This window comes from Heloderma suspectum, chromosome 1 (genome assembly GCF_057233095.1).
Source record: "Heloderma suspectum isolate Gila_16-S chromosome 1, 16-S_ref, whole genome shotgun sequence".
NCBI classification, from domain to species: Eukaryota; Metazoa; Chordata; class Lepidosauria; order Squamata; family Helodermatidae; genus Heloderma; species Heloderma suspectum.
Window position 1 is genome coordinate 23,614,635 of NC_139458.1, and position 15,060 is coordinate 23,629,694.

General features: G+C 42.6%; 1 protein-coding gene across 4 annotated transcripts in view; it reads right to left on the reverse strand.

Moving 5' to 3' along the window:
• TECPR2 (tectonin beta-propeller repeat containing 2) overlaps positions 1–15,060 on the reverse strand; it is a 65,078-nt gene that overhangs the window by 14,538 nt on the left and 35,480 nt on the right. For all 4 annotated transcript variants that reach the window (XR_014788328.1, XM_084838387.1, XM_084838377.1 and 1 more), the window contains 2 exons: positions 14,055–14,288; positions 5,944–6,092 (listed from right to left, as the gene is read on the reverse strand). Coding sequence is in view for 3 of the 4 variants with exons in the window: in XM_084838387.1 (XP_084694513.1) it covers positions 5,944–6,092; positions 14,055–14,288 (383 nt within the window). In the remaining variant the exon portion in view is untranslated. The remainder of the gene's footprint in view (positions 1–5,943; positions 6,093–14,054; positions 14,289–15,060) is intronic.

Genomic DNA, 15,060 nt, shown 5'->3' on the forward strand with positions numbered 1-15,060 from the left:
CCATCTCTTTAAGGATTTGCCACAGTTTGTTGTGATCCACACAATCAAAGGCATAGTCAATGAAGCAGAAATAGATGTTTTTCTGAAATTCTCTTGCTTTCTCCATGATCCAGCGAGTGTTGGTGATTTGATCTCTAGTTCCTCTGCCTCTTTGAAACCCAGCTTGTACTTCCGATAGTTCTCAGTTCACATGCTGCTGAAGCCTAGCTTGTAGGATTTTGAGCATCACCTTGCTGGCATGTGAAATGAGTGCAATTGTACGGTAGTTTGAACACTCTTTGGCGTTGCCCTTCTTTGGAATTGGAATGTAAACTGACCTTTTCCAGTCTTGTGGCCACTGTTGAGTGTTCCAAATTTGTTGGCATATTGAGTGCAGCACTTTAACAGCATCATCTTTTAGGATTTTAAATAGCTCAGCTGGAATACTGTCATCTCCCCTAGCTTTGTTGTTACTAATGCTTCCTAAGGCCCACTTGATTTCACTCTCTAGGATGTCCGGCTCAAGTTCAGTGAGCGCACTATCATGGCTATCAGGGACATTCAGACCTTTCCTGTATAGTTCTTCTGTGTATTCTTGCCACCTCTTCTTAATCTCATCTTCTTCTGTTAGGTCCCTGCCTTCTTTGTCCTTTATCATGCCTATCTTTGCACAAAACATTCCCTTGATAGCTCTGATTTTCTTGAAGAGATCTCTAGTCTTTCCCATTCTGTTGTTTTCCTTGATTTCTTTGCATTGTTCATTTAAGAAGGCCTTCTTGTCTCTCCTTGCTATTCTCTGGAACTCTGCATTCAGTTCGATATATCTTCCCCTTTCTCCCTTGCTTTTTGCTTCCCTTCTTTCCTCAGCTACTTGTAAAGTTTTCCTCAGCCTCATAAGACAGCCACTTTGCTTTCTTGCATTTCTTTTTCTTTGGGATGGATTTCGTTGCTGCCTCCTGAACAATGTTACGGACCTCTGTCCATAGTTCCTCAGGCATTCTGTCTATCAGGTCTAATCCCTTAAATCTATTCCTCACCTCCACGGTATATTCATAAGGGATATGATTTAGGTCATACCTGAACGGTTTAGTGGTTTTCCCTACGTCCTTCAATTTAAGCCGAAATTTTGCAATAAGAAGCTCATGATCTGAGCCACAGTCAGCTTGAGGTCTCGTTTTTACTGACTGTATAGAGCTTCTCCATCTTTGGCTGCAAAGGACATAATCAATCTGATTTCGATATTGACCATCTGGTGATGTCCATGTGTAGAGTCGCCTCTTGTGCTGTTGGAAAAGAGTCTTTGCCATGATCAGCGTGTTCTCTTGGCAAAACTCTATTAGCCTTTGTCCTGCTTCATTTTGTACACCAAGGCCATGCTTGCCTGATATCCCGGTGATTTCTTGACTTCCTGCTTTAGCATTCCAATCCGCTATGATGAAAAGGCCATCTTTTTTTGGTGTTAGTTCTAGAAGGTGTTATAGGTCTTCACAGAACCGATCAACTGCTGCATCTTCAGCCTCAGTGGTTGGGGCATAGACTTGAATTACTGTGATGTTGAATGGTTTGCCTTGGAGTCGTAGTGAGATCATTCTATCGTTTTTGAGATTGTACCCCAGTACTGCTTTTCCCACCCTTTTGTTGACTATGAGTGCTACTCCATTTCTTCTAAGGGATTCTTGCCCACAGTAGTAGATATAATGGTCACCTGAATTAAATTCGCCCATGCTTGTCCATTTTAGTTCGCTGATTCCCAAGATGTCAATGTTCAATCTTGTCATCTCATGTTTGACCACCTGCAGCTTACCTTGATTCATTGATCTGACATTCCAGGTTCCTAAACAATATTGTTCCTTACAGCATCAGATTTTCTTTTCACCACCAGACACATCCACAGCTGAGTGTCCTTTCAGCTTTGGCCCAGCCGCTTCACTCTTTCTGGCGCTACTTGGAAATTCCCTCTGCTCTTCCCCAGTAGTATACTGGACACCTTCCGACCTGAGGGGCTCATCTTCCGGCGTCATATCTTTTAGCCTTGTGATACGTTCCATGGGGTTTTCTTGGCAGGAATACTGGAGTGGGTTGCCATTCCCTTCTCCAGTGGACCACATTTTGTCAGAACTCTCCACCATGACCTGTCCATCTTGGGTGGCCCTGCACGGCATAGCTTATGGCTTCACTGAGTTACGCAAGCCCCTTCGCCACAACAAGGCAGTGATCCATGAAGGGTGTTAGGTTCTGTTAATCAAAAGCTGGCTTTTAGGAGGCATTTAAGGATTTATTTTACAGGGGCAAGACAAACTTGCAATTTCAAATTTTCTTGTAACAACCTGGCCTGATGTACTGGAATTCTCCCAGATGTTCTTTTAGTCTGAATCTTTTGTTCTTTGAGATCTGCTGTATTAGGTTTGTATTGCTGAAGTTGCACAAGCAAGCAAGCAAGCATTTCCAGCAGAGAAGGGACAACCAAGGAGTCGCTTTGGAAAAGATTATTAATGTCCTTTCCCGCCCTTAGCTATAAGCTCTAAACAAATCTCTCCCCTTCTAGGCTGTGCTGCATTCCTGAGTTTCATTTTCTCTCTGTTTCCAGGGATCTCAAAGTATGAAGAGAGACTTCCTGAATGTGTGTTTGCTGTGGGAGGCATAACTTCCTTTGTTCCCTGTCCAAAGAAACTTCCTAGTATTTATTGCTCCAGGAAGTGTAATGTTCATGCCATCTCCTCTTTCGAAGTACAACACTAGCAAGTTGTGAAAATGAGGTATGCCATCACAGCTCCATCATGTTGGGGGGACGACGATAACACAACATCCCTTGTTGTTCATAGAGTAGGGCTCCCCCCACTGAAAACAACATACACCACTAGACTCCCTCTGCTGTCTTTTGAACTTTTTTACACCACACAGCAGAGGATGATTCTCATCAACAGAGCCCTTTTCTGGCCTGAGTCATATTTAGAGAGGTTTGACTGGAAAGCCAGTGCCTCGGATAAAGCCCTTTACGCAAGTTATTTGGTTCTGGATTTGGGAACACTCCAAACCCCCAAAACGAGATCCTTGCCCTACCTGTGAAGGCTGGGAAAGGCAGAAAGTCAATTTACATGGGGCAAAGGTTTGGAAATCTTGTTTAAGCTTTATCTGGTATTATTGTTTGGAAAATGCCATCTTTGGCTTTATTTCCACTCCTTTTCCTCACTGGCCAAAGAAAAACAACACTTCTACCACTACTAATGAAGCATAGGCCCCTTCTGATAGTCATAGGACAGCAATGCTGCCTCACTGACACTTCTATTCTTTCCCTGAGGTGGAAAAAGCATGTACAGTGGTGTGTGACTGGCGTGCTCAGCTCCTTTTTCACTTGACTCACATGTGCTGGGAAGTTACTCTGCCTTTGCTTCCGGATTTATGACCCTGAAATAAGAGAGACCCTCTTTATCCTTCACATGCTTTTTCTGATGCAGACTGATCTTTGCATTTGGGGGCAGGGGGAGGGATAGCCTTTGGAGAAAGGATCCTATGAAATGTTATAGTTTTGGTTGCTGCCTGCCAGAATGTCTTCTTCTCAGTGAATAACCTCTCAAAGCCTAGGCCCACATCTATTATACAGCACAGTTTCAGGCCGCTAAGGAGACTGCACTTTGCCGAGTCAGATCGAAAGCTCAATTGGCCCTTTCTCCTTTCCCTTCTGTTCTCTCTCTGCTCACCTCTGCAACTAGCAGCAGTTGTCTGTCATGAGATAAACAGAGCTTAGCTAATGATGATGTAAGAGAACAAGTTGTCGCAATTGTGTTCAGAGGGTAACCTAATATTTTGTTATGGCAAAGCTGCAAAGTGGGTGAGGGAAGGAAGGAGAGAATCAGTACCGTTTTTTGTGAGGGTGACCTGCAAGGAAACAACTCAACTGGAATTTAGTTAGCAAATGAAAACTCAGGCTTTGGGGTACTGTGGATTGTTTTGCTATTATTTTAATGTTCCTTTAACAATTGCATTTATATCAAGTTGGCTTATGTATCGTTAAGGTTTTATTTCATGGATTCTACATTGTCTTGAGTAATTATTTTTTTTAATAGAAAGGAGGCTTAGAAATTTTATAAAGGAAATGAACTAGTAAAGTCCAGGTTTCAAGAGATTTCACTTCAGATGTTGCATTCTCACCCCAAGCCTGGTTCGAAAACATGCGCAGGGTTTGATCTAGGGTTGTATTTATTTTTATTTATTTGTTATATTTATATCCCACCTTTCCTCCAAGGTGCCTAGGGTGGCATACATGAGCCTCCTCATCTCCATTTTATCCCCACAACAACCCTGTGTGGTAGATTAAGCTGAGAGTCAGTGACTGACTCCAAGTCACCCAGTGAACTTCATGGCCAAGCGGGGACTAGAAGCTGGATCTCCCCAGTCCTAGTCTAATTCACAAGCGGTGAGGCCCGCTCACACAGTGACTCATTTAACAGTGTGTGTGTGTGTGTGTGTGTGTGTGATCCTGGCTGTGACTTCATCCACTTTTTTTACTTGAAACATAGCATGTTGTGGTGACCACAGACACACAACCTTCATTCTGATATCTCAAGCCTCAAAGACAGAAATCTCATGGTGTTGTCTTTTATATCTTTCCTGACCTACTTTGAAAGTGAGTGCAGAGGTCAAGCAGAATAGTGCCCTGTGTATAACAAATTTCATTTAGATAGCACAATGTTCAATGGAGTTATCAGGTCAAACATCAACAGAAACGCCACAATTGCAAACAGAATGCTGACTGGATGAGTTAAATTGCAAGCCTCACTTTGCTTGGCCAGTAAATACACAGAAAAGAGAAAACGTTTCAGACATATTAGGGCAAATGAAACTCTGATCTTCAAGAAATCTTGATAACTTTAGAGACTCTACTAAAGAAAAAAAGGGGGGAGAGAGAAGCTGTGTTGACCATACGCAAAATTCCAGATCCATATTAGTGTAATACCAAAGAGATCAAAGATCAAACCAAAAGATGGTCAAAAAATGTGAAAGCTTTTGAGATCTCCAGGTCTCTTCATCTAACAAGATGTTACAAAAAGCAGGTTGGGGGACTACTCTAACTTGATGGTGAAGTCATCGGCCTGGTTCACACGATACACCGGGCTCACCGTGGGTTGTTTAACCCACGGTGAGCATGGCACGTTGTGTGAACTGGGTCACAGTGTCAGCATGTTCAGAGTCCCAGGATGAAGTGGGGGAGGAGGGGTTTGCAGACATTTAAATCAGGTTCTGCATATCAGAGAGAAGCTGATTTTCCCCTTATTAAGAACTCTCCTGGGATGACCTTCTGAAGAGCTGGTGTTTGAAGGATGATTCACTCTATGTCACTGGGAAGGTTTCTAGGCTCTTTCTTATTTCAGTGCAAACAAGGGAAAAAATTATGTTGGCCTGATTTTGAAATGTATTCATTTTATTTTATTCTTAATTAGCTGTATCTTTCTTTTATACAAAAAATGTGTATTGGCCTGTGACCGTAATAAACCATTCATTCGTTACGGTTCTGTATGTCGTGTGATGGTTACAGATTGGACCTGCAGGGTTACTAGGAACCAAAAAGGGGTAAATGCTGGAAATATAAAATCCTGCTATTTCTCAGATGTGTTTCCATGCTGGGAGAAACACACTGGCCCTTTTTACCAGTGTGTAGATACTACTAAAGAGATATATTATGATTTGTTATGGAGGAAGTGGGAGGGATAAAAAAAAAAAAGAACAGAAATGGGACTACAGCTAGAAGTATATGCTTTGTGGTGGCGGATTTTTTTCCTAGCACAATTTTTACTCATTTGCCCCTTCCCTCTCCATCTAACTTGTCAGGGTTGTACAAAGTTTGTTAAACATTTCCTAGTCCATAGCTTTGAATCCTCACCTGCCATCACTGAACAAAAAGCACTGGGATCCTTTCATGTCAAAGGCATGCAAATAAATGACTGAATTAAAGGATTACTGTTTTACCTGGATGGGAGGCTCAATCATTATCCATGCAGGCAGCATCAAACTTGGGTTCAGAGGCTGAGTTCCTACCCGGAAGTAGATACCGCCACAACTGTCACAGGCCCAGATGTGCTGATTTCCACACGCTAAACTTCTAAGTTTCACAGCACCTAATGAGAGAGAGAGAGAGAGAGAGAGAGAGAGAGAGGAGGAAAAAGAGTTTCAGTTTCAGTTCAACAATCTTCAGCTCTGGTTTATGGCACTAACTAGGCTCAAACAACACAGCTACTATATTTTCCTTGTACTGTGCTAACAGCAGTTTCAGGGGGAGGGGGGATTTTGCCGGGGGGCGGTGGGTTAAAACACAACTCCCACCACAAAGTAAAATAATGGAGACGCCAGTCACAGATTTCCTCTAATCACACGTACTTTGTGCCTCAGAATCAACGATTGAAAGGGAAGATCCAATTATTGCATTTACCTACCACTCTAGGTTTAAAAAGCAAAGCTGCATGGGAGAAGAACAGAGAAATGAGGGGAGAGGACCAAAAAGAGAGGGAAGATAACAGCTGGAATTTCTCCAGGAGATGGGACTTGGAGGCCAAGCTCTGCTCCATGGAGGAGCCCACGGAGGCTCTGCAGGCTGAATGTGGAACCTCCGTAGGCTGGATTAGGCCTGTGGGCTGGAGGTTTCACATTCCTGCAATATAACAGGGTTTAGCATTGCGTCCTAACGTAGCTTGTGTCTGGAATGTGCCCTGCTGCCTCTATCCAGAAGTTCTCTGAGGGTACACTGGAGAGCTCCTTGCCCTTTGCTTCAATGGAGATGTCTCTACGCCTGCACAGGAATTCACACATGTCCTCCTCCTCTCCACTGAAGCACATAAAAAAGTTCATTGTGTGCTGGTTCAGGTTACCTCCTCAATAAGAAGCAGCTATGTGTGGTCAGGGAGTGAGATTGTGCCTTTCAAGTCTGCTGACCAAGGGTTTACACATGGTTGTAGAATTTGTACAGAGTGTTTGCACATAAAATCCAACACACACACACACACACACACACCTGAACTGCATGATCAACGTCTTGCATACAAAGAAGGCACCATTAGCTCCGCATCCCATGTGTAGCCACCACCTGGGGAAAAGATCACCTGAACTGAGGGGACCATATAAGCCACAGAGAATGCATGGAACACATTGGATCTTGGGCTATGTCTACAATGCAAAACTAACATTAAAGCCAAAACAAAGAAAGGAAAATATAAAATGATGGCTTCCTTCATTTAGCAAGTCCTCTTTATTGAAGCATCTATGGAAAACAGGGTGCAATTCTCCAATTGTTGCTATTAAAATAATTTTCAAAGAGGAATGGAGGGGCATGCGATGTCACTGGACAGCAATTCTGTGTAGAATTAGAGAGGCAAGTTTTCACATGACCTCAAGTGAACTGTCGCCGGGAGCTGGTCATGGTTACAGACCAGGGTCTATAAATACATTTTAATGCTTAACATTCCAAATGTTACTAGCAAATAGTGGGTGCTGGATGGATCTCTAGGATAAATATTTCAAGGTTAGCCAAGTTCTTGCTTCTAGTACACAATGCAAGTAAGAAGTTCTTTTCTAAAAAGGTTGTACCATCAACAAAGTATCTTTTATTTTTAGTCAAACAGCATCAAAACCTTTTCTGCTTTCCTTAGGACTGAAATAGAAAATGTAAAGCTGTGAAATAACTCTCTCAAGTCATTAGTCAATCATACACCAACAGAGTACTTATTCCTAGAAACATCAACCATGTTATTTACGTTTAGGATGGTGCGAAAAAAGTCTAGAGGTTATTGACTCGGATGCAACATTATCGGGTCTAGAGTTACCATACTGTGTATTAGAAATAGTTGGGAGGAAAAACAACATTATACACAGACACAACAACCAACACAAAATCATGCAGCACATTGTAGTATTCTGGCAAGATGTCGAACTTAAAAAATAAACAAATACCCACATGCCAAAGTGAATCTCACTGATTAACAGAATGTTCTGAGTGGTGATTGGGATATCCCATTATGAAATATAGTGTTCTCATTAAGAAAGGAAAGCCTAAAAGCCAACTTTTATTAGAGATAGTAAACTATGCATTTGCTTTGGGTAGACGAAATGATGATGCTCCACAATTTGTAGGCAAAATACCCTACAATCCATCATTCTTATAATAGTTCATTGTTTAGGAAATTTAACAGCGAATGAAGAATGCAATTTTAGTGGAATGTTTTCAGATGTTACAAAATGGGAAGTGGCATCCTACATTAGGTAAGAGTGGCAAAAGTTCCATGTTTCTCCTCACTGAGGTGCCTTTTGTTGCAGGATATCTTGGACAGGATCGAAAGTACACTAGGACAGCCAACAATAGCCTTGTCTCCCTACCTCCCATGCAGGGAACATATGACATTGCCTTATATTGAGTGAGACCATTGGTCCATCTAATCCAGTATTGTCGACACTGACAGGCAGTAGAGCTCCAGGGTTTCAGGCAGAATTCTTTCTTAGCCCTATCTGGATATACCGGGATTGAATCTGGGACCATCTGCGTACAAACATCTGCTCTGCCATTGACCTACAGCCCCTCACTTCAACTCAAAAGACCCTTGAGCACCGCAGTTTAGTTGTACAGCTGCTTAGGGACAAGCTTGTACAGTTGGAGAAGTGCTGCAGATGGAGTATGGCCATGGCTCTGGAACAAGATACTTTCTTATCAAAGGTCTTATGTTGACACCTTTACATTGTAGCCTATGCAGAAGAGAATAGAGTCAGGATGAAAATGAGAATGAGCTACCTGCCTAGGACATTTCTTCATATATAGAAGCTGCTGTAACCTGTCCAAGAACAGTTTAGGCCTGGATAATGGCTTTGGTACCTTGTGCCAAGGCTGGAGCGGAGGCTTGGTACAATCTTGATTGTACATGATTAAGCAAGAATTGTTCATGGTGTTGACACCAAATATGTTGTGAAAACTGGCATAGCTGGAGTGAATCAGTTGCGAGGACTGTTTTAGAGCAAATGGGCAGAGATATTAGACTGCATACATGATGGCTTTTCTTAGTCTCTGGTTTCTACCACATTCATAGCAGTTTTTAAATGAAAACCACTGTGTCGTATGTGTGCAGGAGAAAATAAAGAAACCAAGGAAAATATAAATGGAAGGAAATAATAAATCTGAAGGAAAAGAAAGTACACCTTAGTTGAAAGAAAGAAAGAAAGAAAGAAAGAAAGAAAGAAAGAAAACCAGAACAGACTCATCAAGGAGAAAAGTCACAGAGAAAATTCTCTGTAATATTTCTCTTGTGGTGGCTGAAATAATGTAACAGGGGGGCACTGGCCCCTGGGACGAAGGCAAAAACCTTCCCAACTTGAGCGACGGGACATATGAAGTTCTAGAAACTTCTGGAAGTGTGTCCATGCAGAAACCTGCATGTGTGTTGACACAGAGACTGAAAAGAAGAAATTGGGGGAAATATCACAAGTGCTTTGCTGAATTCCTTACAGGAAGCGTGGGATACAAACACACTAAATGAATGGATAGGATAATGTTTGAAAGTGACCTTATCAAAACCAGATTAAACAAAGAGGACGTTAAAGTATTGGAATGTTCCTGGCTTATTCCCTTATAATTTCTTGAATTCTGTCTTTATTTTAGCACCGTTACATAAGAACTGCCTGACTGAAAATAGCCGCACGGACAAAACAACATCCATCAGCATAATTCAACTGCTCCTCTGGATTTGACATTGAGAGGTGCTATTTAAAATAAAATATTATTACTCCTGATGGCAGAAAGTGTGTTGGATCACAGTGGCTTGAGTTTTTGATGGCTCAGCTGTTGGTTTTGATCTAAATAAATATCAGGGGCCTATGAACAAGGAATCACATATCACCTGCTCTGCATTGCTGGGCACTTATTTACATGTCCAGCACAATTTGATATCCAAAGACAGACTCCTTATGCAACATTTTGAGGTCCTTTTCTCACTCCATTTTGGATTTCCCCTTTATCAAAGCTAATAATAATTGTTCATTCAGAGAAACAGAGCTTTATGCTTGCTAGCATAAAGCAACATCCATTAGACTTTGTTTGAGAAACTTTGGAATATAACAATGCAACCCTAATCAAGTCAAATGTTATACATTTGGACGCAGTGTAAGTACACAAAGAACTGACTGCACAGAGTTGAAATTTCAAAACATATTGCTGCAATATGTGAATGCTCTATTTGTTAATGTGATTTCATCACCTTTGAATTTGTTTTCCTGAGGGCAATTTAGATTTTAAGGTAAAAGCCTTTTTTTTGGAAAAAAGAGGATAACCTTATTCAATATTCATTTTGATATACTGTGATTCAGGGGTGCTGAACTTTGTTTAGTCAGACTGAGACCAAATTCAATTTTGAAAAAACTCTCAGATGCCACAAGAGGGTGGAGCTGACAGCAAAAGGGGCAGGGGCAAAAATACCAGTATATTTAGTTTAAAGCTTTTACTGCCAGTAACTAAGCTGTAGGAGAGGGACTGCAACCTTTTAGAAGGGGTGGGGGGAGGTGCGAAAGTGGAAAACAGCCGACGGGGGAAAGAGGGTGTGACCATTTGGGAAACCCTGGAGGGCCTGACTGGGACTTGGATTTGGCCTACAGGTTCAACATCCCTGCTGTAACTGATAAACACCCACAGCCAATGGTGGACAGTGCATAGCGGGATGGAAAGTAACCAAGGTTCTGACCCCTCCCACTTGATCCCCCATTTAATCATTGCTAGAGTGGTGTGGGATGGTGTCACAGGAAAGTGACAGACAACCTGCTCTTGTATTGGTCTTGATAGCATTATTTCCTGCATTGCCTACCATGACCCTGTTGGGCATCCATACAAGTATTATCTCAGAGAGTATTTCACACTTTGTTGTGTTGGCACCATTATCCCTCAATCTTGATCACTGTCTTCCGTTAACAAAAATCTAAAAAGTAAAATTGATCATTCTGTTCTTTTCTGGGACCCTTTCTCTGAGACCAGCATGGCAAGAATTCTTTAGTAAGTTAGTAAGTACCAAGCCAGATCAATGAATCAAGTCAGATCAATGAATCAAGGTAAGCTGGAGGTGGTCAAACATGAGATGGCAAGATTGAACATCGACATCTTGGGAATCAGCGAACTCAAATGGACAGGCATGGGCGAATTTAATTCAGGTGACCATCATATCTACTATTGTGGGCAAGAATCCCTTAGAAGAAATGGAGTAGCACTCATAGTCAACAAAAGGGTGGGAAAAGCAGTACTGGGGTACCATCTTAAAAATGATAGAATGATCTCAGTACGAATCCAAGGCAAACCATTCAACATCACAGTAATTCAAGTCTATGCCCCAACCACTGAGGCTGAAGAAGCTGAGGTTGATCGGTTCTATGAAGACCTACAACACCTTCTAGAACTAACACCAAAAAAAGATGTCCTCTTCATCATAGGGGATTGGAATGCTAAAGTAGGAAGTCAAGAAATCACTGGGATAACAGGCAAGCATGGCCTTGGTGTACAAAATGAAGCAGGACAAAAGCTAATAGAGTTTTGCCAAGAGAACATGCTGATCATAGCAAACACTCTTTTCAAACAGCACAAGAGGCGACTCTACACATGGACGTCACCAGATGGTCAATATCGAAATCAGATTGATTATGTCCTTTGCAGCCAAAGATGGAGAAGCTCCATACAGTCAGTAAAAACAAGACCTGGAGCTGACTGTGGCTCAGATCATGAGCTGCTTCTTGCAAAATTTCGGCTTAAATTGAAGAACGTCGGGAAAACCACTAAACCGTTCAGGTATGACCTAAATCATATCCCTGATGAATATACAGTGGAGGTGAGGAATAGATTTCAGGGATTAGACCTGATAGACAGAGTGCCTGAGGAACTATGGACGGAGGTCCGTAACATTGTTCAGGAGGCAGCAACGAAATCCGTCCCAAAGAAAAAGAAATGCAAGAAAGCCAAGTGGCTGTCTGATGAGGCTTTACAAGTAGCTCACGAAAGAAGGGAAGCGAAAAGCAAGGGAGAAAGGGGACGATATACCCAACTGAATGCAGAGTTCCAGAGAATAGCAAGGAGAGACAAGAAGGCCTTCTTCAATGAACAATGCAAAGAAATCGAGGAAAACAACAGAATGGGAAAGACTAGAGATCTCTTCAAGAAAATTGGAGATCTCAAGGGAACGTTTTGTGCAAAGACGGGCATGATCAAGGACAAAGAAGGCAGGGACCTAACAGAAGCAGATGAGATTAAGAAGAGGTGGCAAGAATACACAGAAGAACTATACAGGAAAGATCTGAATGTCCCTGATAGCCATGATAGTGCGGTCACTGAACTTGAGCCGGACATCCTAGAGAGTGAGGTCAAGTGGGCCTTAGGAAGCATTAGTAACAACAAAGCTAGCGGAGATGACAGTATTCCAGCCGAGCTATTTAAAATCCTAAAAGATGATGCTGTTAAAGTGCTGCATTCAATATGCCACCAAATCTGGAACACTCAACAGTGGCCACAAGACTGGAAAAGGTCAGTTTACATTCCAATTCCAAAGAAGGGCAACGCCAAAGAGTGTTCAAACTACCGCACAATTGCGCTCATTTCACATGCCAGCAAGGTGATGCTCAAAATCCTACAAGCTAGGCTTCAGCAGTATGCGATCCGAGAACTACCAGAAGTACAAGCTGGGTTTCGAAGAGGCAGAGGAACTAGAGATCAAATCGCCAACATTCGCTGCATCATGGAGAAAGCAAGAGAATTCCAGAAAAACGTCTATTTCTGCTTCATTGACTACGCTAAAGCCTTTGATTGTGTGGATCACAACAAACTGTGGCAAATTCTTAAAGTGATGGGAGTACCAGACCACCTTACCTGTCTCCTGAGAAACCTGTACGAGGGTCAAGAAGCAACAGTAAGAACCAGACATGGAACAACCGAGTGGTTCAAAATTGGGAAAGGAGTACGACAAGGCTGCATATTGTCACCCTGCTTATTTAACTTATATGCAGAGTACATCATGAGAAATGCCGGGTTGGATGAATCAGAGGTCGGAATTAAGATTGCCGGGAGAATTATCAACAACCTCCGATATGCAGACGATACCACCCTAATGGCAGAAAGCGAAGAGGATCTAAAGAGCCTCTTGTTGAGGGTGAAAGAGGAGAGTGCAAAAGCTGGTTTGAAACTCAACATTAAAAAAACTAAGATCATGTCATCTGGCCCCATCACTTCCTGGCATATAGAAGGGGAAGAAATGGAAGCAGTGACAGATTTTACTTTCTTGGGCTCCAAGATCACCGCAGACGGTGACTGTAGCCATGAAATTAAAAGACGCTTGCTCCTTGGGAGGAAAGCTATGGCCAACCTAGACAGCATAGTAAGAAGCAGAGACATCACCTTGCCGACAAAGGTCCGTCTAATCAAAGCTATGGTTTTCCCAGTAGTAATGTATGGCTGTGAGAGCTGGACTATAAGGAAGGCTGAGCGCCGAAGAATCGATGCTTTCGAACTGTGGTGCTGGAGAAGACTCTTACGAGTGCCCTGGACTGCAAGGAGGTCAAATCAGTCCATCCTAAAGGAAATCAACCCTGAGTGCTCATTGGAAGGACAGATAATGAAGCTGAAGCTCCAATATTTTGGCCACCTAATGCGAAGAGAAAACTCCCTGGAAAAGACCCTGATGCTGGGAAAGACGGAAGGCAAAAGGAGAAGGGGACGGCAGAGGATGAGATGGCTAGATAGCATCACGGATGCAATGAATATGAACTTGAGCACGCTCCGGGAGAGAGCGCAGGACAGGAAGGCCTGGCGTGCTATGGTCCATGGGGTCACGAAGAGTCGGACACGACTGAACGACTGAACAACAACAACAAAGTACCAAGCAACAAAACGTAATGCTTTATCGGTAGGTTGCAGGTGTCAGAAAAATTCTGTATTTAGATATTTATTTATTACATTTCTGTACAGCCCAACAGCTGACGCTCTCTGGGTGGTCATATCCATCAATTATGCAGAGGAAATGCATCCTGCTTGTCTGCTTTTAAGTTGACAGTTTTACAAGACAGTACACAAGAAGCCATACCTAACTGAGCAAGGTCCAGTCTGGTCCAGTGCATCCCGGTTGGGCAATTTGGTGAAAGGGTCCTTATGAAGACCCGGCCTAGACTATCCAGGCTCCATATGGCATCCTGGCAGGCCGAATAGTATACCATTTCGCCATCAGGAGGTAGCTGAACAGTTGAAGGATGGAACTGAGGATTTTGATCACTGACACAAAAGAGGTCCTTGCTACTTTGGCACAGCCACAGAAAGCTTCCTGTGGGAAGGACAAAGGTTTCATTGTAAAATCTGATTTTCCAGAAGGCTTCAGCATTACAAAATCATTCCGTGTCTAGACATGATTGAAAAATAAAAATAAAGTGAAATATGTATTCCAAGATAAAGAAACCTGGTCAAATGTAAGTTTTAAAGCCTAGCTTTAACACGGCTAGTAAGTACTAGTATTATTAGTATTTCTAGAGTGCATTTAAATCACTTCACATACATTATCTTGGGAAATCTTAAAACAGCCCTGTAAGGTAGTCCCCATATTCCAGATGGAAGACTGAGGCTAAAATAGAATTGCTTGAGTAGAAAAGCCCAGCTGGATCAGATCAAAAACCCATCTAATCCAGCATCCTGTTTCCCATGATAGCCAATCAGATGGCTCTGGGATGCCCACAAGCTGGGCATGAAGGAAACAGCCCTCACCTGCTGTTGTGCTCCAGCAACTGGTATTCAGACATACACTGGAGGCATTCTGGAGGTAGCATATAGCTGTCATAACTAGGTAGTCTAATGGAGGATAAAACTATCAATGGCTACTAGTCCTCGTGGCTATATGCTACCTCCAGTATAGAAGTATGCCTATGTACACCAGTTGCTGGGGAACATGGGCGGGAGGGTGCTGCCGCACTTATGTCCTGCTTGTGGGTTTCCTGTGTGCAGCTGGTTGGCCACTGTGTGAACAGAATGCTGAATGAGATGGACCCTTGGTCTGATCCAGCATGGCTCTTATGTTCTTATAGCCTTGAATGCCATTTTTTGGC